The sequence below is a fragment of the Lampris incognitus genome, chromosome 18, assembly GCF_029633865.1.
Source record: "Lampris incognitus isolate fLamInc1 chromosome 18, fLamInc1.hap2, whole genome shotgun sequence".
NCBI classification, from domain to species: domain Eukaryota; kingdom Metazoa; phylum Chordata; class Actinopteri; order Lampriformes; family Lampridae; genus Lampris; species Lampris incognitus.
This window is the reverse complement of record NC_079228.1, coordinates 42898233-42920662: the sequence shown is the minus strand read 5'-3', so window position 1 is coordinate 42920662 and position 22430 is coordinate 42898233. Positions and strand designations below refer to the sequence as shown.

The 22430-nt window shown below is 43.5% G+C and overlaps 1 protein-coding gene across 1 annotated transcript; it reads left to right on the top strand.

Moving 5' to 3' along the window:
* Positions 1-1462: 1462 nt before the first annotated feature.
* LOC130128242 (zinc finger protein 354A-like) lies at positions 1463-22424 on the top strand. Its single transcript, XM_056297873.1, has 4 exons — positions 1463-1712; positions 11964-12557; positions 19250-19312; positions 22298-22424. The coding sequence occupies exons 1-4, from the start codon at positions 1475-1477 to the stop codon at positions 22303-22305; spliced, it is 903 nt and encodes a 300-aa protein (XP_056153848.1). The 5' UTR covers positions 1463-1474; the 3' UTR covers positions 22306-22424.
* The last annotated feature ends 6 nt before the right edge of the window (positions 22425-22430 follow it).

Genomic DNA, 22430 nt, shown 5'->3' with positions numbered 1-22430 from the left:
GTTTTACGCCTATTGAATGATTGACTTTCCTGAATAGATCATATGAGCTGTTTCACAACAAGGAGAAGCCCACTATAACGTCAGTATTTCAGCAGCACACACGGCTCTATCTTAAGATCTCTGATCATCCTGTAGGATCTCAATCAGGTAGCCTGAATCTTCACTTGAAGCAAAGGGGAAGTCTGTGTAACTCAAATGGTAGACTTCTGATTTTGAATTGAATCTCTTGAGAAATACTGAACTAGTCTTCGCTGAGTCACTTTGACCTGCTGACAGAACTATACATGGCTGACAAAGACTGAAAGAATAAGGGATGGAAAGATGATGAGAAGAAGAATGACTGCTGAAGGGAGTTGGACTGTGAAAAACCTTTTTCATTTTCATCAAAGGAAGCTTTTAAAGTTATGTCTGTTAATATGAGATTTGATGTTGTATGCCTAAACAGATTTGACTGTCATAAATAAAGATGGATTTAAACATCACACAATCTCTTCTGTTACTTCTAAAACACACCACAGACACACACACACACACACACACACAATATCACATCAGTTCATGAAATAGTCACGAAATTTCATCTATGGAGTCGTGTACATGGACACATTTTCCATTTTTCTTTCGACGCACAGCATGACTTTCAAGCTAATGTGTTTCACTTGGAAGTATCTTTCCATAATCAAGTCTGGATGAAACAAATGCATAGACCGAATTTTAGCTGTTATGTAAGTGAAAAAAGGCAGTCTTGGTGATTTCTTTAATGTGCTTATCAAAGGAAAGGCTGGGATCAAACGTACCACCAAGGCCAAGAGGTGTAATGTAAAGAGAGAAAAGTAGAGGGCCAAGTACTGAGCCCTGGATGATGCAGCAGTGCTTCATTTCTCATTAATGTCTTGTTGCGTCGGTCACTTGCTAAACCATGGCCAAGCCACCACATGACCTCTGCAATGAGAGAAATTCAGACTCTCTTCCCCATCATGATTTCTGCAGGTATGCTGACTGAACATTATATTCCATGTTTCCTTACTATATGTTAATTAGCATGTTGTTTTCTTGTTGAATAGCCCACAAAGAACCCCACAAAGCTTGTTCAGTTGCTGCTCTGTTTTCAGTGATAATTCTTTCATACATGGACTCCACCTGACTGGAAAATCCTACCACCAAGATGCGCGGTACTCCATGAGCTGAGTTCTGTAAGGACCCTGGGACTCTGTGAAGTCCAGCGGAGTCGTAATTGAGTTTGGTTTTGAATGAGACTAAACCAGTTCTACCTGGAACCTCAACAGTCCTGAACCAGTCAGCCTCACTGTACTGACGGTACTGTCCTCCTATTCTGGGACGTTCCTAGTCGAGAGTATATAAATGTTGAGTTTTAAAGAAGAATATCGGGAACCAGCAGAGGGCGGCAAATGCTTTGTTTACTTCCGGGTAACCCGGAAGTAAACAAGGTGCCTTTCAGCCGCAGCGCGAGCGAATGAGCTCTCCTCGTAAGTGGCTGAAAGAAGATGTGAGAATGTCCAGAGGACGGACCCCGAGCGCGTCCAGAGGACGGACCCTGAGAGCGTTCGTCAGCCAGCGACTGGCGGAGGCGGTGGAGGAGATATTCGGTGCGTTTGAAAGAACGATAGCGGAGTACGAGGAGGACGTGTGTCGTCTGCGGGAGGAGAACGTCCGGCAGCGGAGGACCCTGACGGCCCTTCTTCAACCCCAAGGTACACAAGAAATACTATCATTTATATTTGTTACGACTGGCTCTTTTGTCATTATATTAACTCGGAGGTCAAAACTGAAACTCACGTACTATAATAATGGCTGTTGTTGTTATAAGTAATAAAGTGTAAAGTACAAACTAGAAATCAGAGTTATTACAGTGTCTTCTAACGGGCTACACACCCCAGTCCCAGGGAAGTTGGGACGTTGTGTAAAAGGTGAAGACAAACAGAACACAGTGATTTGCAGATACTTCTCCACCTATATTCAGTTGAATACACTACAAAGACAAGATATTTAATGTTCAAACTGATAAACTTCATTGTTTTTTGCAAATATTCACTCATTGTGAATGTGATGCCTGCAACACGTTCCAAAGAAGCTGGGACAGGGGCAACAAAAGACTGGGAAAGTTGAGGAATGCTCTAAAAACACCTGTCTGGAACGTTCCACAGGTGAACAGGTTAACTGGGAACAGGTGAGTGTCATGATTGGGTATAAAAGGAGCATCCCCGAAAGGCTCAGTCGTTCACAAGCAAGGATGGGGCGAGGTTCACCACTTTGTGAACAACTGTGTGAGCAAATAGTCCCAACAGTTTAAGAACAACGTTTCTCAACATACAACTGCAAGGAATTTAGGGATTTCATCATCTCCAGTCCATAATATCATCACAAGATTCAGAGAATCCGGAGAAATCTCTGCACGTAAGCGGCAAGGCCCAAAACCAACACTGAATGCCCGTGACCTTCGACCCCTCAGGTGGCACTGCATTAAAAACCGACATCATTCTGTAAAGGATATGACCACGTGGGCTGAGGAGCACTTGGGAAAACCATCGTCAGTTAACACAGTTGGTCGCTACATCTACAAGTGCAAGTTAAAACTACCATGCAAAGCCAAAGCCAGATATCAACACCACCCAGAAACACCGCCGGCTTCTCTGGCCCGACCTCATCTGAGATGGACTGACGCAAAGTGGACAAGTGTGCTGTGGTCTGACGAGTCCACATTACAAATTGTTTTTGGAAATCATGGACGTGGTGTCCTCCGGGCTAAAGAGGAAAAGGACCATCCAGACTGTTATCAGCGCAGAGTCCAAAAGCCAGCATCTGTGATGGTATGGGGGTGTGTTAGGGCCCATGGCATCATGGGTAACTTGCACATCTGTGAAGGTACCATTAATGCTGAAAGGTACATACAGGTTTTGGAGCAACATATGCTGCCATCCAAGCGACGTCTTTTTCAGGGACGTCCCAGCTTATTTCAGCAAGACAATGCCAAGCCACATTCTGCACGTGTTACAACAGCGGGGCTTCGTAGTAAAAGAGTGCGGGTAGTAGACTGGCCTGCCTGCAGTCCAGACCTGTCTCCCATTGAACATGTGTGGTGCATCATGAAGCGCACAATACGACAACGGAGACCCCGGACTGCTGAGCAACTGAAGTCGTACATCAAGCAAGAATGGGAAAGAATTCCACCTACAAAGCTTCAACAAGTAGTGTCCTCAGTTCCCAGACGCTTATTGAGTGTTGTTAAAAGGAAAGGTGATGTGGTGAACAGTGGTGAACATGCCCCTGTCCCAGCTTCTTTGGAACGTGTTGCAGGCATCAAATTCAGAATGAGTGAATATTTGCAAAAAAACCAATAAAGTTTATCAGTTTGAACATTAAATATCTTGTCTTTGTAGTGTACTCAATTGAATATAGGTCGAAAAGGATTTGCGAATCATTGTATTCTGTTTTTATTTACGTTTTACACAACGTCCCAACTTCACACTGATGCTTACCATTAAAATTACATGGCACAATAAACAGTACACAGATACACAGTACACTAACATACTCAGACGTCATAGGCTGGTGTTACACTTTGGATTATTTGTTGTTTTATTTGTGCCGTACAAATCACAGTGTCATTATTCTCTAAGGCATCAGGATCATCCCTAATATTAAAAAAATGTGTGTTTCTTCCCATTCATCCATGCACAGATTCCCAAAATGCTTCAGTTAGAGTTGAGTCTGAAGTTAAACATCTAGGAATAATAAAAATGTCATTAGAAGAGAAGACGTTAATGTATCTGATCGCATAACTGATATGAAGAAATGTCCCAGTCACATAGCTGACCAGAGATCTTATTGTTCCTGGTAGACTCATCTTAGCTAAAGCAGAAGGTACCTCCACATGAATTTATCTGTGTCACTCCCTGTATGTTCCTGGTAGAGTCATCTTATCTAAAGCAGAAGGTAGCTCCACATGAATTTATCCATGTCACTCCCTGTATGTTCCTGGTAGAGTCATCTTATCTAAAGCAGAAGGTACCTCCACATGAATTTATCTGTGTCACTCCCTGTTTGTTCCTGGTAGAGTCATCTTATCTAAACCAGAAGGTAGCTCCACATGAATTTATCCGTGTCACTCCCTGTATGTTCCTGGTAGAGTCATCTTATCTAAAGCAGAAGGTACCTCCACATGAATTTATCCGTGTCACTCCCTGTATGTTCCTGGTAGAGTCATCTTAGCTAAACCAGAAGGTACCTCCACATGAATTTATCCGTGTCACTCCCTGTATGTTCCTGGTAGAGTCATCTTAGCTAAAGCAGAAGGTACCTCCACATGAATTTATCCATGTCACTCCCTGTATGTTCCTGGTAGAGTCATCTTGTCTAAAGCAGAAGGTACCTCCACATGAATTTATCCATGTCACTCCCTGTATGTTCCTGGTAGAGTCATCTTATCTAAAGCAGAAGGTACCTCCACATGAATTTATCCATGTCACTCCCTGTATGTTCCTGATAGAGTCATCTTATCTAAAGCAGAAGGTACCTCCACATGAATTTATCCGTGTCACTCCCTGTATGTTCCTGGTAGAGTCATCTTGTCTAAAGCAGAAGGTAGCTCCACATGAATTTATCCATGTCACTCCCTGTATGTTCCTGGTAGAGTCATCTTATCTAAAGCAGAAGGTACCTCCACATGAATTTATCCATGTCACTCCCTGTATGTTCCTGGTAGAGTCATCTTATCTAAAGCAGAAGGTACCTCCATATGAATTTATCCATGTCACTCCCTGTATGTTCCTGGTAGAGTCATCTTATCTAAAGCAGAAGGTACCTCCACATGAATTTATCTGTGTCACTCCCTGTATGGTCCTGGTAGAGTCATCTTATCTAAACCAGAAGGTAGCTCCACATGAATTTATCCGTGTCACTCCCTGTATGTTCCTGGTAGAGTCATCTTGTCTAAAGCAGAAGGTACCTCCATATGAATTTATCCATGTCACTCCCTGTATGTTCCTGGTAGAGTCATCTTGTCTAAAGCAGAAGGTACCTCCACATGAATTTATCCATGTCACTCCCTGTATGTTCCTGGTAGAGTCATCTTGTCTAAAGCAGAAGGTACCTCCACATGAATTTATCCATGTCACTCCCTGTATGTTCCTGGTAGAGTCATCTTGTCTAAAGCAGAAGGTAGCTCCACATGAATTTATCCATGTCACTCCCTGTATGTTCCTGGTAGAGTCATCTTATCTAAAGCAGAAGGTACCTCCACATGAATTTATCCATGTCACTCCCTGTATGTTCCTGGTAGAGTCATCTTATCTAAAGCAGAAGGTACCTCCATATGAATTTATCCATGTCACTCCCTGTATGTTCCTGGTAGAGTCATCTTATCTAAAGCAGAAGGTACCTCCACATGAATTTATCTGTGTCACTCCCTGTATGGTCCTGGTAGAGTCATCTTATCTAAACCAGAAGGTAGCTCCACATGAATTTATCCGTGTCACTCCCTGTATGTTCCTGGTAGAGTCATCTTGTCTAAAGCAGAAGGTACCTCCATATGAATTTATCCATGTCACTCCCTGTATGTTCCTGGTAGAGTCATCTTGTCTAAAGCAGAAGGTACCTCCACATGAATTTATCCATGTCACTCCCTGTATGTTCCTGGTAGAGTCATCTTGTCTAAAGCAGAAGGTACCTCCACATGAATTTATCCATGTCACTCCCTGTATGTTCCTGGTAGAGTCATCTTATCTAAAGCAGAAGGTACCTCCACATGAATTTATCTGTGTCACTCCCTGTATGTTCCAGGTAGAGTCATCTTGTCTAAAGCAGAAGGTACCTCCACATGAATTTATCCATGTCACTCCCTGTATGTTCCTGGTAGAGTCATCTTATCTAAAGCAGAAGGTACCTCCACATGAATTTATCCATGTCACTCCCTGTATGTTCCTGGTAGAGTCATCTTGTCTAAAGCAGAAGGTACCTCCACATGAATTTATCCATGTCACTCCCTGTATGTTCCTGGTAGAGTCATCTTGTCTAAAGCAGAAGGTACCTCCACATGAATTTATCCATGTCACTCCCTGTATGTTCCTGGTAGAGTCATCTTATCTAAAGCAGAAGGTACCTCCATATGGTGGTATTAAAGAGTATGATAAGGTGGTATTAAAGAGCATGATAAGGTGGTATTAAAGAGCATGATAAGGTAGTATTAAAGAGTGTGATAAGGTGGTATTAAAGAGTATGATAAGATAGTATTAACGAGTGATAAGGTGGTATTAAAGAGTATGATAAGGTGGTATTAAAGAGCATGATAAGGTGGTATTTAAGAGCATGATAAGGTGGTATTAAAGAGTATGATAAGGTGGTATTAACGAGTGATAAGGTGGTATTAAAGAGTATGATAAGGTGGTATTAAAGAGTATGATAAGGTAGTATTAAAAAGTATGATAAGATGGTATTAACGAGTGATAAGGTGGTATTAAAGAGTATGATAAGGTGGTATTAAAGAGTATGATAAGGTAGTATTAAAGAGTATGATAAGATGGTATTAACGAGTGATAAGGTGGTATTAAAGAGTATGATAAGGTGTTATTAACGAGTGATAAGGTGGTATTAAAGAGTATGATAAGGTGGTATGAAAGAGTATGATAAGGTGGTATTAAAGAGCATGATAAGGTAGTATTAAAGAGTATGATAAGGTGGTATTAAAGAGTATGATAAGGTAGTAGTAACGAGTGATAAGGTGGTATTAAAGAGTATGATAAGGTGGTATTAAAGAGCATGATAAGGTGGTATTAAAGAGCATGATAAGGTAGTATTAAAGAGTGTGATAAGGTGGTATTAAAGAGTATGATAAGATAGTATTAACGAGTGATAAGGTGGTATTAAAGAGTATGATAAGGTGGTATTAAAGAGCATGATAAGGTGGTATTTAAGAGCATGATAAGGTGGTATTAAAGAGTAGGATAAGGTGGTATTAACGAGTATGATAAGGTGGTATTAAAGAGTATGATAAGGTGGTGTGAAAGAGTATGATAAGGTGGTATTAAAGAGTAAGATAAGGTGGTATTAAAGAGTATCATAAGGTGGTATTAAAGAGTATGATAAGGTAGTATTAAAGAGTATGATAAGGTGGTATTAAAGAGTATGATAAGGTGGTATTAAAGAGTATGATAAGGTAGTATTAACGAGTGATAAGGTGGTATTAAAGAGCGATAAGGTGGTATTAAAGAGTATGATAAGGTGGTATTAAAGAGTATGATAAGGTGGTATTAAAGAGTGTGATAAGGTGGTATTAAAGAGTATGATAAGGTGGTAATAAAGAGTAAGATAAGGTGGTATTAAAGAGTGTGATAAGGTGGTATTAAAGAGTATGATAAGGTGGTATTAAAGAGTGTGATAAGGTAGTATTAACGAGTGATAAGATGATATTTTAAGCGTATGATAAGGTAGTATTAAAGAGTATGATAAGGTGGTATTAAAGAGTATTATAAGGTAGTATTAATGAGTGATACTTTTAGCCTATGAGATGTTTCATTGATATGTTCCCTGGCGGGTGGTTAGACAGAGCAGGTACACACATCCACATGACATAGAAATCTAATTGACATGTCGCTCATGCTTCTTATTTATGTCTGTCATCAGCAGTAAGTGGAGTTAACGGGAGGGAAGAGCAGAATTTTGCCTAGTTTACATAGAAACTTAAACGTGATGCAGACCAGTCGACCAGCCAGACAGCTGCTAGTCACATGCTGAACTAAGATGTTGACAGCTTGTTTATAGCGCCTTCTGCTGCTCACGATGACCCTGAAGTGAAGCACTAACAGACAGCAGCACTATTATTCCTACGCCATCCAGTCCATGACAGTCACGTGACTGAGCTAACAAATGGACTGCTTGCAGTTAAGATTCAGGCATTTTGTTTTTGCTGTTTGAGTATTTTGCATGAGCAAGAACCTTAGACACTAGCAAAGCTTTGGCCTCAATGAAAAAGCGCTTGTGTATTCCTCTTTGTTCCTTTTGAGTAAGCTGTTGTGTACTTCAAACAGTCCAAGGCAAAAAGAAGTGTTTCAGCCCTCACACAAGCCTGTCAGGTAGTGCTGAAATGATTAGTCAATTAATTGATTAGTCAATTGACAAGGAAATTAATCAGTTATAATTTTGGTTATAGATTAATTGTTTTAGTTCTATAATAAAAGTACCAAACAATTTTTTTCATTAGATCTTAACAAATGCCAAGATTTATTTACCTTTGGAAACTCTGGGAACTTGTGATGTGCATTATATTTTAGACATTTTAGTCTAGATGATTAATCAATTAACAGAAAAAATAACCAATGAATAATCAGTAATGAAAATAATCACAAGTTGCAGACGTGTATGTGATTGCAGGTTTAGCACCAATGACAGCATCACTGAAGCAAAGCAATAATGGCAATCCAGTGTGAGCAGACACATGTATGAAATTGAGACTCATGAGTACTTCAACCCTCTGAAGTAACAAGCAATGGGGGAAAAAAAGAAGACAGAACCAAACAACACAACCAACTGCACCCCCTGCCAGCCACTCTCCCCTCCCCACCGACCCCCCCACCCATACTCAGGATCTGTGTTGAGGATGTGCACCAGCTCTTCCAGAGACAGAAGACCAGGAAGGCACCGGGCCCGGGTGGCATGTTACCGTCCTGTCTGAAAGTCTGTGCTGACCAGCTGGCCCCCATCTTCATACTGATCTTCAACAGATCACTGGAGCTATGTGAAGCCCCCTCCTGCTTCAACACCTCCACTATCATCCCGGTCCCCAAGAAACCCCAAGAAATGTGGTCATGAAATCCTTCGAGAGACTGGTGTTGGCCCACCTGAAGGAAATCACAGGCCCCCTGCTCGACCTCCTGCAGTCAACATGGGATTGCACTACATCTTCCAACCCCTCGACTCCCCAGGGACATATGTAAGGGTCCTCCTATTTGTGGACTTCAGCTCAGCGTTCAACACCATCATCCCAGATATCCTCCACTCCAAACTCACTCAGGAGGTTGCTGGTGAGGCTGGGGAAAATCACATCCAGCACCCGGACAATCAACACTGGTGCCCCCCCAGGGAAGTGTGCTCTCCCTCTACACAAATGGCTGCACCTCAGGTGACCCGTCTGTTAAACTCCTGAAGTTTGTCTGCAGTGAAAACCTACAGATTTCTGGGTTCCACAATCTCCTAGGACCTAAGGTGGGCATCCAACATAGACACAATCATCAAAAAGGCCCAGCAGAGGATGTACTTTCTCCACCAGCTCAGGAAGTTCAGCCTGCCTCAGGAACTGCTGATTCAGTTCTGCAATAATCCAGTCTTTTGGCTCGGCCACCAAACAGAACAGGGACAGACCACAACAGACAGTTGCGTCTGCAGAGAAAATCATTATGCCAACCTGCCCTCCGTTCAGGACGTATACACCTCCAGACTCAGGAAGTGGGCAGGCAACATCACTGCAGACCCATCACACTCTGGTCACAAGCTGTTTCAACTCCTCACCTCTGGTAGGTGCTACAGAGCACTGTACTCCAAGACAACCAGATATAAAAACAATTTCTTTCCATGGGCTGTCATTCAAATGAATGAATGAACTGTCGAATAAATCCAACCATTTGTTGAATAAATCCAACCAGGCGTGGCCAACCAATCCAGCATAAAGAGCCAAAAAACAAACAAACATGTCATTGCAAAGAGCCACAGAACAAATGGATGTCCACACTACTACAGTAACAGTGACTTGTAGGCCTAACTGTTATATCATAACACATAGCCTAACAATTTTCATAGGTCTTTTTTTTACCTCGGTTTACTCATTGAGACACCTGGCAGTCTTTGTTTTCCACAATCTTTCTCAGGTTTGGCTTGTACTCAGTTGTGGCTACACGAAGCAACTCTTTCACGTGTGTCCGTAAGAGCAGAGCGATGTTTGGACTTCACTTATTTTAGTGTAGAAAAAACTGATTCACTGACACAAGTTGATCCAAACACTGACATAAACTTGAGTGCAGCCTGTTTAACATTGGGATATCTGTCTGTGGGTACCAATTTTCCAGAACTCTGTGGTTCCTTCTCTCTAAACACATTTAAGTCTGCCATCCTCACAAAGTTCAGTCATCTCCAACTGGGATGCAGCTCTGTCTGAAACTAAAGGGGCTTTCAAACAATCTGAGTCAGCACTGAAAGGGCTAATGAGGAATGTGATCTGTGGCCACTTTTGCTACAAGTTGCAGAATCTATCCTCAAAACTGCTGCAGATTTTAAACCAGTGTTGCATAGTATGCAGTTCTCCCTCTTGAGACCTCGGCTTCCTCTCCCCTTGCCTTTAACAGGGAGGGAAATGTGTGAGCTCTCCCTTCTGAGGTGAGTCTGAAAGAGCTTGAGTTTGCTTACAAATGTGAGAACATTTTGCACCAGGTCAGGCAGCATTTTTAACTCCTCTTGCAGGTCTAGATTCGGTTTGTTCAGATGATGCAGCATGTCGACCAGAAACCCCAAATCTGAAATCCGCTGGGGGTCATGTAGCTCAGGATAGTAGTTATGTTTTTCTTCCAGAAACAGCCTCACTGGGTTCAAAAATTCAAAAAATTGGGCAAGCATGTTAGCTCTTGAAAGCCATTTCACAGTGCAGTGGAGAAGCAGACCACTGGGTAGGTCTTCGTCAAGTTCAGCTATGAGGATTTTGAACTGTCGATGATGGAGAGCATGAGTGCGAATAAAATTCACAATTTCTAGCACAGGTTTCATGACGTGGTCCAAGTTCAGCTTTTTAGACACCAGGTGCTCTTGATGAATAATGCAGTGAAATGTCCAAACATCCGGGAAACGGTCGTCGGCTTTACACAACCTACAAGGCCATTTGCAGACCCCATCATAGAATGCTGTGGTCTGCAATAGTCTGTGGCTATTGCCGTTAGTTTTGGTAACTGCAAATTTGCCTTCGCAACAACAGGTCGATGCCACGGGTCCTATCTTTTAACGGGACAATGTCAAGCAACTCTTCCTTCATTGTGCAGTCTTCTGACACACACCGTACAAATACTGCCAACTGTGGCTTATCTTGAATGTCGCAAGATTCATCTAGAGCAATGCTGAAATGCCAGCATTTTTTAGAAAATTATATAACTGTGTTTCAACTGACCTGTTAATATCCAATATTCTGTGCTCGACGGTGTGCCGTGAAAGCTGCAGGTCCGACACGGAGCGCTTCAAATGATCATTTTCAGGAGCGAGAATAGCCACCGTCCATCCATTATCCAGACCGCTTATCCTGCTCTCAGGGTTGCGGAGATGCTGGAGCCTATGCATTTTGATTTATCAGAAACATATTTTATATTTTTACTTTAAAACTCTGAAGACCAAGAAAAAACGAGAACAGCCATGAGCTGCACAGGAGCAGGTAAAGAGCCGAATGCGGCTCGCGAGCCACAGGTTCGCCACCCCTGGTATGTACTGTATTGTACATTGTACTGGTACACTCTGTCATGTCCATCTACCTCAGGAATGTATGTCAGGAAGCTGCCAACATGTATTTCAGCATCTCTGATATATTCTCTGCACCACTGCACCTTACCACCTCTTATTTCGCCTGTATAAGTCAGTCCTTGTGTATATATGTGAAGATTGATTCTAAAGATATAGACGTATAATACATATAATAAATAGACGTATAATAAAGCATTCATCTGAAGGTCTGTAGCTGCTTCAATGACAACTTTGAAAACCAGTTTAAAAATGCACCAGAATTGTTTGGGCTCACAAAAGCTTCACTTGAGTTGAAAAGAAAAAAATTCTAAAAACTTTGAACAGCAACAGGTTAAAGGTAGCTCTGTAGCTGCTCAAATGTGAGACTCTGATGCATTTGTGAATTTAGTTATTGCTCATATGAAGAACAGAGAAAATACATCTGTAAATTAACTCAGAAAATGTGTTTTGATCCTATGTAGACTTCCAGCAGCTCTTAGTTCCTGAAGTGGAGGTTTCCTCTGTGAAGCAAGAGTGGAGTCCCAGTCTCGTCCAGGAGGAGCCAGAGCCCACGCACATTAAAGAGGAAGAGGAAGAACTCTGGAGCAGTCAGGAGGAAGAGCAACTTCAAGGAGTGGAGGAGGAGGCCTATATCACCAGGTTTCCATTCACTCCTGTCCCTGTGAAGAATGAAAATGATGAAGAGGAGGTTCAGTCCTCCCAGCTTCATCAAAGCCAAACTGTGGAGGAAGCCAGCAGCTCAACTGAACAGATGAAAATAGAAGCTGTTGGAGAAGACTGTGGACTGTCACAACCAGCCAGGAACCTCAATCCAGCTGCTAATTTACAACCAACTAGTGATGGAGAGTTCCTCTCTTCACATTGCTGTGAGACTGACATTGAAGACAATGAGGACAAATGGAAGGAGACCAGTTCCCGAATAAGCACACTGCAAAATGACAAACTTTTAAATGATAAGCGATCTGACAATGTGGAGAAACCCTTTACCTGTTCAGTTTGCAGTAAAAAATTCACTGTAAAGGGCAACTTGCAGACACACATGAGAGGCCACACAGGTGAGAAGCCATTTGAATGTTCAGTTTGTGGGAAAAGATTTAGTGTGAAAGGAAATTTGCAGACACACTTGAGGTACCACACAGGGGAGAAACCCTTTAGTTGCTCACTTTGTGGTAAAAGTTTTTGCCAACAGGGAGATGTACAACGACACATGAGGCACCACACTGGAGAGAAACCCTTCAGCTGCTCAGTGTGTCAGAAAAGATTCACCCAGAGTGGAACGCTGAGCCGACACATGAAGAGTCACAACCTAGAGAAACCCTTTGGCTGCACCATCTGTGGGAAGAGGTTCAGTCAGAGTGGTGTCGTGGCCAGACACATGAAAAGTCACACGGGAGAAAAACCTTTCAGCTGCTCCATCTGTAACAAGAGTTTTAGTCTGAGGATGTTGTTAGATAAACATATGAGAAGACATACTGGAGAAAAACCCTTCAGCTGCTCCGTCTGTGGGAAAAGTTTTACTGAAAAAGGAACAGTGAAGAAACACATGAGGCTCCACACAGGAGAGAGACCTTACAGCTGTGAGGTTTGTGGAAGAAGATTCAATCAGCGATCCCACGTCAGAATTCATAAATGTCGGGGTGAAAGCAGCAGCAGGGTGAGGTGTTTGTTAAACAGGAACATTAAATCATAACAGAGACACCGTGATAATCCATCATTCACTAAGAAACTAAACCCTTGTAATCCATGTTGTGGTTGAAGATTCTGCCATATCTGTGTACTGCTGATGACCTTGTTGTGCTTTGTGTTAGAAATAAACTTGTTGGTACAGCAGCCGTTTGACTCAGATTCAGGATTAATATTTTTATGTCAATTTTGGTGTGCATTGTTAGGTTTTGGTTCCAAGGTTCTTCCTTAGAAATGTGGGTTCATTTATTAGCCATACAATTCTGTTTAGTTTTAATAGTAATTTCCTGCTGCTTTTAAGGTAGTTTAGTCCAACGCAGCTTTCAACCAGTGTAAAGTTAGTGTAGTGTAGGGTTAGGGTAGTGTAGGGTTACGGTAGTGTGGTGTAGTGTAGGGTTAGGGTAGTGTAGTGTAGGGTTAGGGTAGTGTAGTGTAGGGTTAGGGTAGTGCAGGGTTAGAGTAGTGTAGAGTTTGGGTAGTGTAGTGTAGGGTTAGGGCAGTGCAGGGTTTGGGTAGTGTAGTGAAGGGTTAGGGTAGTGTAGTATTAGGGTAGTGTATTGTAGGGTTAGGGTAGTGTAGTGTTAGGGTAGTGTAGTGTAAGGTTAGGGTAGGGTAGTGTGGTGTAGGGTTTAGGATTAGGGTAGTGTAGGGTTAGGGTAGTGTAGGATTAAGGTAGTGTGGTGTAGGGTTATGGTAGTGTAGTGCAGGGTTAGGGTAGTGTATTGTAGGGTTAGGGTAGTGTAGTGGTAGGGTTAGGGTAGGGTAGTGTAGAGATAGGGCAGTGTAGGGTAGGGTTAGGGTCATGTAGTGTAGGGTTAGGGTTAGGGTAGTATAGGATTAGGGTAGTGTAGTGTAGTATTAGGGTGGTGTAGGGTTAGGGTAGTGTAGTGTAGGGTTAGAGTAGGGTTAGGGTAGTGTAGGGTTAAGGTAGTGTGGTGTAGGGTTAGGGTGGTGTAGGGTTAGGGTAGTGTAGGGTTAGAGTAGGGTTAGGTAGTGTAGTGTAGGGTTAGGGTAGTGTAGTGTTAGGGTAGTGTAGGGTTAGGGTAGTGTAGGGTTAGGGTAGGGTTAGGGTAGTGTAGAGATAGGGCAGTGTAGTGTAGGGTCAGGGTAGTGTAGTGTAGGGTTAGGGTAGTTTGGGTTAGGGTAATGTGTAGGGTTAGGGTAGTGTAGTGTTAGGGTCATGTAGTGTAGGGTTAGGGTAGTATAGGATTAGTGTAGTGTAGTATTAGGGTGGTGTAGGGTTAGGGTAGTATAGGGTTAGGGTGGTGTAGGGTTAGGGTAGTGTAGTGTAGGGTTAGAGTAGGGTTAGGGTAGTGTAGGGTTAGGGTAGTGTGGTGTAGGGTTAGGGTACTGTAGTGTAGGGTTAGAGTAGGGTTAGGGTAGTGCAGTGTAGGGTTAGGGTGGTGTAGGGTTAGGGTAGTGTAGTGTGTAGGGTTAGGGTAGTGTAGTGTTAGGGTAGTGTAGTTTAGGGTTAGGGTAGTGTAGTGTTAGGGTAGGGTTAGGGCAGGGTAGTGTAGAGATAGGGCAGTGTAGGGTCAGGGTAGTGTAGGGTAGGGTTAGGGTAGTGTAGGGTTAGGGTGGTGTAGGGTTAGGGTAGTGTAGTGTAGGGTTAGAGTAGGGTTAGGGTAGTGTGGTGTAGGGTTAGGGTAGTGTAGTGTAGGGTTAGAGTAGGGTTAGGGTAGTGTAGTGTAGGGTTAGGGCAGGGTAGTGTAGCGTTAGGGTGGTGTAGGGTTAGCATAGTGTAGTGTTAGGGTTAGGGTAGGGTAGTGTAGTATTAGGGTGGTGTAGGGTTAGGGTAGTGTAGTGTTAGGGTAGTGTAGGGTTAGGATTAGTGTAGTGTTAGGGTTAGGGTAGTTTAGGGTTAGGGTAGGGTTAGGGTAGTGTAGTGTTAGGGTAGGGTAGTGTGTTGTCAGGGCGGTTTAGGGTTAGGGTAGTGTAGTGTGGGGTTAGGATTTGTGTAGTGTAGTGTTAGGGTAGGGTAGAGTAGTGTGTAGTGTTAGTGTAGTGTAGGGTTAGGGTAGTGTAGTGTAGGGTTAGGATTAGTGTAGTGTGTTAGGGTTAGGGTAGTGTAGGGTTAAGGCCCAAACATACTCGGGTGGAACGTACGCGGAGCGGACTCAGCTGGACTAAAAGCGGACGTCCGCAAGCCCTGTGCGCGCAAAGCTCAGATTTTACGACCACGGTTAGTCCGCTTTTAGTCCGGCGGAGTCCGCTCCGCGTACGTTCCGCCCGAGTATGTTTGGGCCTTTAGGGTAGGGTAGGGTTATGGTAGTGTAGTGTTAGGGTCGGGTAGTGTAGGGTCAGGGTTAGGTTAGGGTTAGGGTAGTGTAGGGTTATGGTAGGGTAGTGTAGGGTTAGAGTAGGGTAGGGTAGGGTTAGGGTAGTGTAGGGTTAGGATTAGTGTAGTGTAGTGTTAGGGTAGTGTAGGATTAAGGTAGTGTGGTGTAGGGTTATGGTAGTGTAGTGCAGGGTTAGGGTAGTGTATTGTAGGGTTAGGGTAGTGTAGTGGTAGGGTTAGGGTAGGGTAGTGTAGAGATAGGGCAGTGTAGGGTAGGGTTAGGGTCATGTAGTGTAGGGTTAGGGTTAGGGTAGTATAGGATTAGGGTAGTGTAGTGTAGTATTAGGGTGGTGTAGGGTTAGGGTAGTGTAGTGTAGGGTTAGAGTAGGGTTAGGGTAGTGTAGGGTTAAGGTAGTGTGGTGTAGGGTTAGGGTGGTGTAGGGTTAGGGTAGTGTAGGGTTAGAGTAGGGTTAGGTAGTGTAGTGTAGGGTTAGGGTAGTGTAGTGTTAGGGTAGTGTAGGGTTAGGGTAGTGTAGGGTTAGGGTAGGGTTAGGGTAGTGTAGAGATAGGGCAGTGTAGTGTAGGGTCAGGGTAGTGTAGTGTAGGGTTAGGGTAGTTTGGGTTAGGGTAATGTGTAGGGTTAGGGTAGTGTAGTGTTAGGGTCATGTAGTGTAGGGTTAGGGTAGTATAGGATTAGTGTAGTGTAGTATTAGGGTGGTGTAGGGTTAGGGTAGTATAGGGTTAGGGTGGTGTAGGGTTAGGGTAGTGTAGTGTAGGGTTAGAGTAGGGTTAGGGTAGTGTAGGGTTAGGGTAGTGTGGTGTAGGGTTAGGGTACTGTAGTGTAGGGTTAGAGTAGGGTTAGGGTAGTGCAGTGTAGGGTTAGGGTGGTGTAGGGTTAGGGTAGTGTAGTGTGTAGGGTTAGGGTAGTGTAGTGTTAGGGTAGTGTAGTTTAGGGTTAGGGTAGTGTAGTGTTAGGGTAGGGTTAGGGCAGGGTAGTGTAGAGATAGGGCAGTGTAGGGTCAGGGTAGTGTAGGGTAGGGTTAGGGTAGTGTAGGGTTAGGGTGGTGTAGGGTTAGGGTAGTGTAGTGTAGGGTTAGAGTAGGGTTAGGGTAGTGTGGTGTAGGGTTAGGGTAGTGTAGTGTAGGGTTAGAGTAGGGTTAGGGTAGTGTAGTGTAGGGTTAGGGCAGGGTAGTGTAGCGTTAGGGTGGTGTAGGGTTAGCATAGTGTAGTGTTAGGGTTAGGGTAGGGTAGTGTAGTATTAGGGTGGTGTAGGGTTAGGGTAGTGTAGTGTTAGGGTAGTGTAGGGTTAGGATTAGTGTAGTGTTAGGGTTAGGGTAGTTTAGGGTTAGGGTAGGGTTAGGGTAGTGTAGTGTTAGGGTAGGGTAGTGTGTTGTCAGGGCGGTTTAGGGTTAGGGTAGTGTAGTGTGGGGTTAGGATTTGTGTAGTGTAGTGTTAGGGTAGGGTAGAGTAGTGTGTAGTGTTAGTGTAGTGTAGGGTTAGGGTAGTGTAGTGTAGGGTTAGGATTAGTGTAGTGTGTTAGGGTTAGGGTAGTGTAGGGTTAAGGCCCAAACATACTCGGGTGGAACGTACGCGGAGCGGACTCAGCTGGACTAAAAGCGGACGTCCGCAAGCCCTGTGCGCGCAAAGCTCAGATTTTACGACCACGGTTAGTCCGCTTTTAGTCCGGCGGAGTCCGCTCCGCGTACGTTCCGCCCGAGTATGTTTGGGCCTTTAGGGTAGGGTAGGGTTATGGTAGTGTAGTGTTAGGGTCGGGTAGTGTAGGGTCAGGGTTAGGTTAGGGTTAGGGTAGTGTAGGGTTATGGTAGGGTAGTGTAGGGTTAGAGTAGGGTAGGGTAGGGTTAGGGTAGTGTAGGGTTAGGATTAGTGTAGTGTAGTGTTAGGGTAGTGTAGGGTAGGGTAGTGTTAGGGTAGTGTAGGGTTAGGTTAGGGTTAGGGTAATGTAGTGTTAAGGTAGTGTTGTGTTAGGGTAGTGTAGGGTCAGGGTAGTGTAGTGTTGTGTTAGGGTAGTCTAGGGTTAGGGGTAGTGTAGTGTTAGGGTAGTGTAGGGTTAGGATTCATGTAGTGTTAGGGTTAGGGTAGTGTAGGGTAGTGTGTAGTGTAGGGTTAGGGTAGTGTAGGGTAGGGTTAGGGTAGGGTTAGGGTAGTGTAGTTTAGGGTTAGGGTAGTGTAGGGTTAGGATAGGGTTAGGGTAGTGTAGTGTTAGGGTCGTGTAGTGTTAGGGTAGGGTAGGATTAGGGTAGGGTAGTGTTAGGGTAGGGTAGTGTAGGGTCAGGGTAGGGTTAGGGTAGGGTTAGTGTAGTGTTAGGGTAGTGTAGTGTAGGGGTGGGGTAGGGTAGGGTTAGGGTAGTGTAGTGCTAGGGTAGTGTAGGGTTAGGGTAGTGTATGTAGGGTTAGGATTCGTGTAGTGTTAGGGTTAAGGTTAGGGTAGTGTAGTGTAGGGTAGTGTTAGGGTAGTGTAGGGTTATTGTAGTGTAGGGTCAGGGTTAGGGTAGTGTAGTTTAGGGTTAGGGTAGTGTAGTGTTAGGGTAGGGTAGGGTTAAGTTAGGCTAGGGTAGTGTAGTGTAGTGTTAGGGTAGTGTAGTGTAGGGTTAGGGTAGTGTTAGGCTAGGGTTGGGGTAGTGTAGTGTAGGGTTAGGGTAGGGTTAGAGTAGTGTGGTGTTAGGGTAGGGTAGGGTTAGGTTAGGCTAGGGTTGGGGTAGTGTAGTGTTAGGGTAGTGTAGTGTAGGGGTAGGGTAGGGTTAGGGTAGGGTAGGGTAGTGTAAGTCTGCATGTAGCCTTCACTTAAGGTGTTCCCCAAACTAGCTTAGCTCTTTAACTGCCGGTAGCCATACTGCATGTTCAGTATTCTACTTAGCATACCACTCTGCCTCTGCACTCTTTTCTCATTTTTAATCAAAAATGTGATGTTTGATACCACTTGTTTTGTTTGATCTATACTATTAATTCATGTAATGAAGATGTAAGTCAACTCTAAAAAAGGTGGGTAATTGTAATGGCTGCTGAGGCTCATGGGTACTGTATTTTTTGACAAACAAAAGAGACAAAAAAACGCGACTTCTCATAAATTAATTTGAAAGCCTTGTTACGACTGGTTTATGCCACGGCCGTCATGATGACTTAGTCATTCAGGAGACTCCTGTTTCTGCGTTGAGCATTTCTGCGGTAATCGTTGTGAGAACATTTTCCAAAGGGTCAAATGAATGGGGGGAAGTCTTCTGGCAACCAGCAGCTCCACCCAGCAGTAGTATCGTGTCCAAAATCTACAAAATGAAGCCGGCGAGTAAAATGATATAACTGATGTGTATTATGGTAAAAACGATGAAAATGAAACGCGAGCTGTAAAAAAAAAAGAAGGAACGATCCTTTGAAATTCAGCATTGAAAGGGAAGCAGATCGTGTTTTATATACAGATACTAATGTGGGCAGATTGGGATACCTTTAAAACAACTTTTATTGAGGAAAGTAAAATACACCCGAGTACTGCCAAAATGAAACACTAATAAACAAACAACCTGAAAAGTATAGCACTTGTTTTGTCATTAAAATTTTGCGTTGTCGCTGACACGAAAACAAATGAACTTTCTACAGCTCATGAACTGTAACCTGCTGAAGTCGAGGACGGTCTGGTTCCGTTTTACCATCAATGAGTCTTTGGTGTGTAGACAGTCTGCATTTCTAAATCTTTAGTGTTATTGTTCAATGTGCCTGTGCATTCTGAGGAGATAGAATATTTTGTACATTTCATTCATTATTTATCTTCTCTAGAACCACCAACCTTTGAGCTTGCAGAATGTGAGACCACCATGGGACAGGTCTTATGGACCTCAGGTAGGTTTTTGGTGTCCAGAGTGAAAAGAGAAACAATGTTCATCTTTGAGCTTCAGAGAACCTTCTGAGGTCTGCTACCTTCAGAAAACTATTTTATTCCGTTTGAATTAGCTTGAATTGAGTTTTCTGTTTCATGGACAAGTGTAGAAGTGTAGAATATTCTCCAACTCAAACCTTAAAGCTGCTACAATGCGTTTTTTACTGATCAGTCCCAGTTTCATTCTGAAGTCTCTATATGAGCAACATCACATCAAACTATCAGAGAAGGTTAGATATTTCTATATAATGATTCCTGATGTTTGTCTCTGGGTCGGATTCCCTTCAATCTGACCAAGAGATTTCAGTCACAGACAGGATACATAAGCACAATTAGAGATACACTAGCTCACGGCTGTATACTGTGCCTTCAGATCCCTTCACTTTTTGCCCACTTTGTGTTGTAGATTTAATTTTAAATGGATAAAATTGCCATTTTTGCCCATCAGTCTAAACTCAATAATCCTTAATGACAACGTGAAAACATGTTTTTAGACTTTTTTGCAAATTTATTACATCAAAAACTGAAATCTAATTTTTAAAAGTATTCAGACCATTAAGGGTGGCACGGTGGCACAGTGGTTAGCATGGTCACCTCACAGCAAGAAGGTCCTGGTTTCCGAGCCCCGGGATAGTCCCAACCTTGGGAGTCGTCCTCTGTGTGGAGTTTGCATGTTCTCCCCGTGTCTGCGTGGGTTTCCTCCGGGGGTCCGGTTTCCTCCCACAGTCCAAAGACATGTAGGTCAAGTGAATCGGACATACTAAATTGCCCCTAGGTGTGTGTGTGTGTGTGTGTGTGTGTGTGTCTATATATCAGCCATGTGCTATGACCTGGCGGCCTGTCCAGGGTGTCTCCCCGCCTGCCACCCAATGACTGCTGGGATAGGCTCCAGCATCCCCGTGACCCTGAGAGCAGGATAAGCGGTTCGGATAATGGATGGATGGATTCAGACCATTAATTCAGCACTTCATAGAAGCCCCTTTGGCAGCAATTACAGCTTCGGGTCTTCTTGGGTAAGTCTCTACAAGCATTGCACAACTGGATTTGGGCAGTTAATCCCATTCTTGCTGGCAGATCCTCTTAAGCTCCGTCAGATCGGACAGGAAGCGTCTGTGAACTGCCATCTTCAGGTCTCCACAGATGTTCTGTGGGATTTAAACTGTGGGCTTTGGCTAGGAAACTCAAGGACATGTCGTGTTTTCAATGAAAATGTATGCATGTGACCATCCAATACAATAATACCTCAGGACAGTCAGGTGCAAAGTGAATTGTCGCACCAGTCTGGAAGTCACGTGCACTCTGGAGGAGGTTTTCTTCAAGGGCCTCTGTATTTGGCTGCATTCATTCTCCCCTCAATTCTGACTAGCCTCCCTGTCCTTGCCACTGAGAAGCACCCCCATAGCAGGATGCTGCCACCACGTTTCACCATAGGGATGGTATTAGCCAGGTGATGAGCAGAGCCTGGTGTTCGCCAGACATAGTGCTTGGAGTTCTGCCCAAAGAGTACAGTTTTTTCTCATCAGACCAGAGAACCTTTTTGCTCATGGTCTCAGTTCCTTAAAGGCTATTTGGCAAACTAAGTGCGCTGTCATATGCCTTTCACTCAAGACTGGCTTCTGTCTAGCCTCTCTACCATAAAGGCCTGACTGATGGAGTGCTCCTGAGATGTTCGTCCTTCTGGAAGGTTCTCCCATCTCTGCAAAGGACTTCTGAAGCTCTGTTAGAGTGACTGTTGGGTTCTTGTTTACCTCCCTGACCAAGACCCTTTTTGCCCGTTTACTCAGTTTGGCCTGACAGCCAACTCAAGGAAGAGTCCTGGTGGTTCCAAACTTCTTCCATGTCATAATTTTTGAGGCCATTCTGCTCCTAGGAACACTCAGAGCTTTAGAAATGGTTTTATATCCTTGCCCTGATGCATCGCCACAATTCTATCCCAAAGGTTTACAGAGTTCCTTGGACTTCCTGGGTTGATTTTTGGCCCGACATGCAGTGTGAATTGTGGGACCCTATATACACAGGTGGGTGCCTTTCTAAACTATGTCCAATCAATTCAATTTGCCTCAGATGGACTCCAATCAAGTTCTAGACACATCTCAAGGAGAATTAAAGCAAAGAGGATGCACCTGACCACAATTTGGAATAACACAGCAAAAAGTCCGAATACTTGTGCAAATGAGATTTCAGTTTTTGGTTTTAATAAATTTGCAAAAATGTCTAAAAACATGTTTTCCCTTTGTCATTATGGGTTATTGAGTGTAGATTGATGGGCAAAATTGCCATTTTATCCATTTAAAATTAAATCTACAACACGAAGTGGGCAAAAAGTGAAGGAGCCTGAATACTTTCTGAAGCACATGTCTGACAAAATGCTGTTTTTCTAAAACACCACTCCATTTCTCACTCTTCTGTACTAAACTAATACACCTGACACCAGAGGGTGGTGCTTCGAGACAATGTGAAACATTTCCACTTTGGTCCACAGGGGGGCGCCACGTCAAGAACAATACAAAGTGGTCATAAAAGATCGATCCATCAACATGGCAGTGAGGTTATTCATGATACAAGATTATTGTGTTGTTATTCTATGTTAAGTACACAGAGCCACAAAACCGGAGTCAAATTCCATGGATGTGCCGACCTACTTGGCCAATAAACATGATTCTGATTCTGAGGATAAAAACTCTTCTCAGTAAACTTCAGAAATGGCTGTTCTTCTGTAAATCATCCTTTGATGAAACCTCATACTAGTTTATCTTTGACATCCGATGACGCTTGAGAATAAAAAGTCTGAAATTATGTTTAGCTGCGTTGCTAATGGTGGCGTGCGACTATGAGCAGAAGCTCCTGACTACCTTAACATAATGGCCCTTTGAAAGAGTCAAACCATCTCTCCTCTGCTGGTCACAGCCTGGATTAATGTGACAATCTTTCTTCTCCGTTATCTGCAGGTTGGTAAACTAAGCAGTGTATCTGGACTTTATTCTTCCTCAATAAGAAGCACTGAGAAACCAGCTGACCTTGCAGGTGATGGTTAGCTATTTTCATCATGTATTCATAATTACTTGATGTGTTTAATTGTTG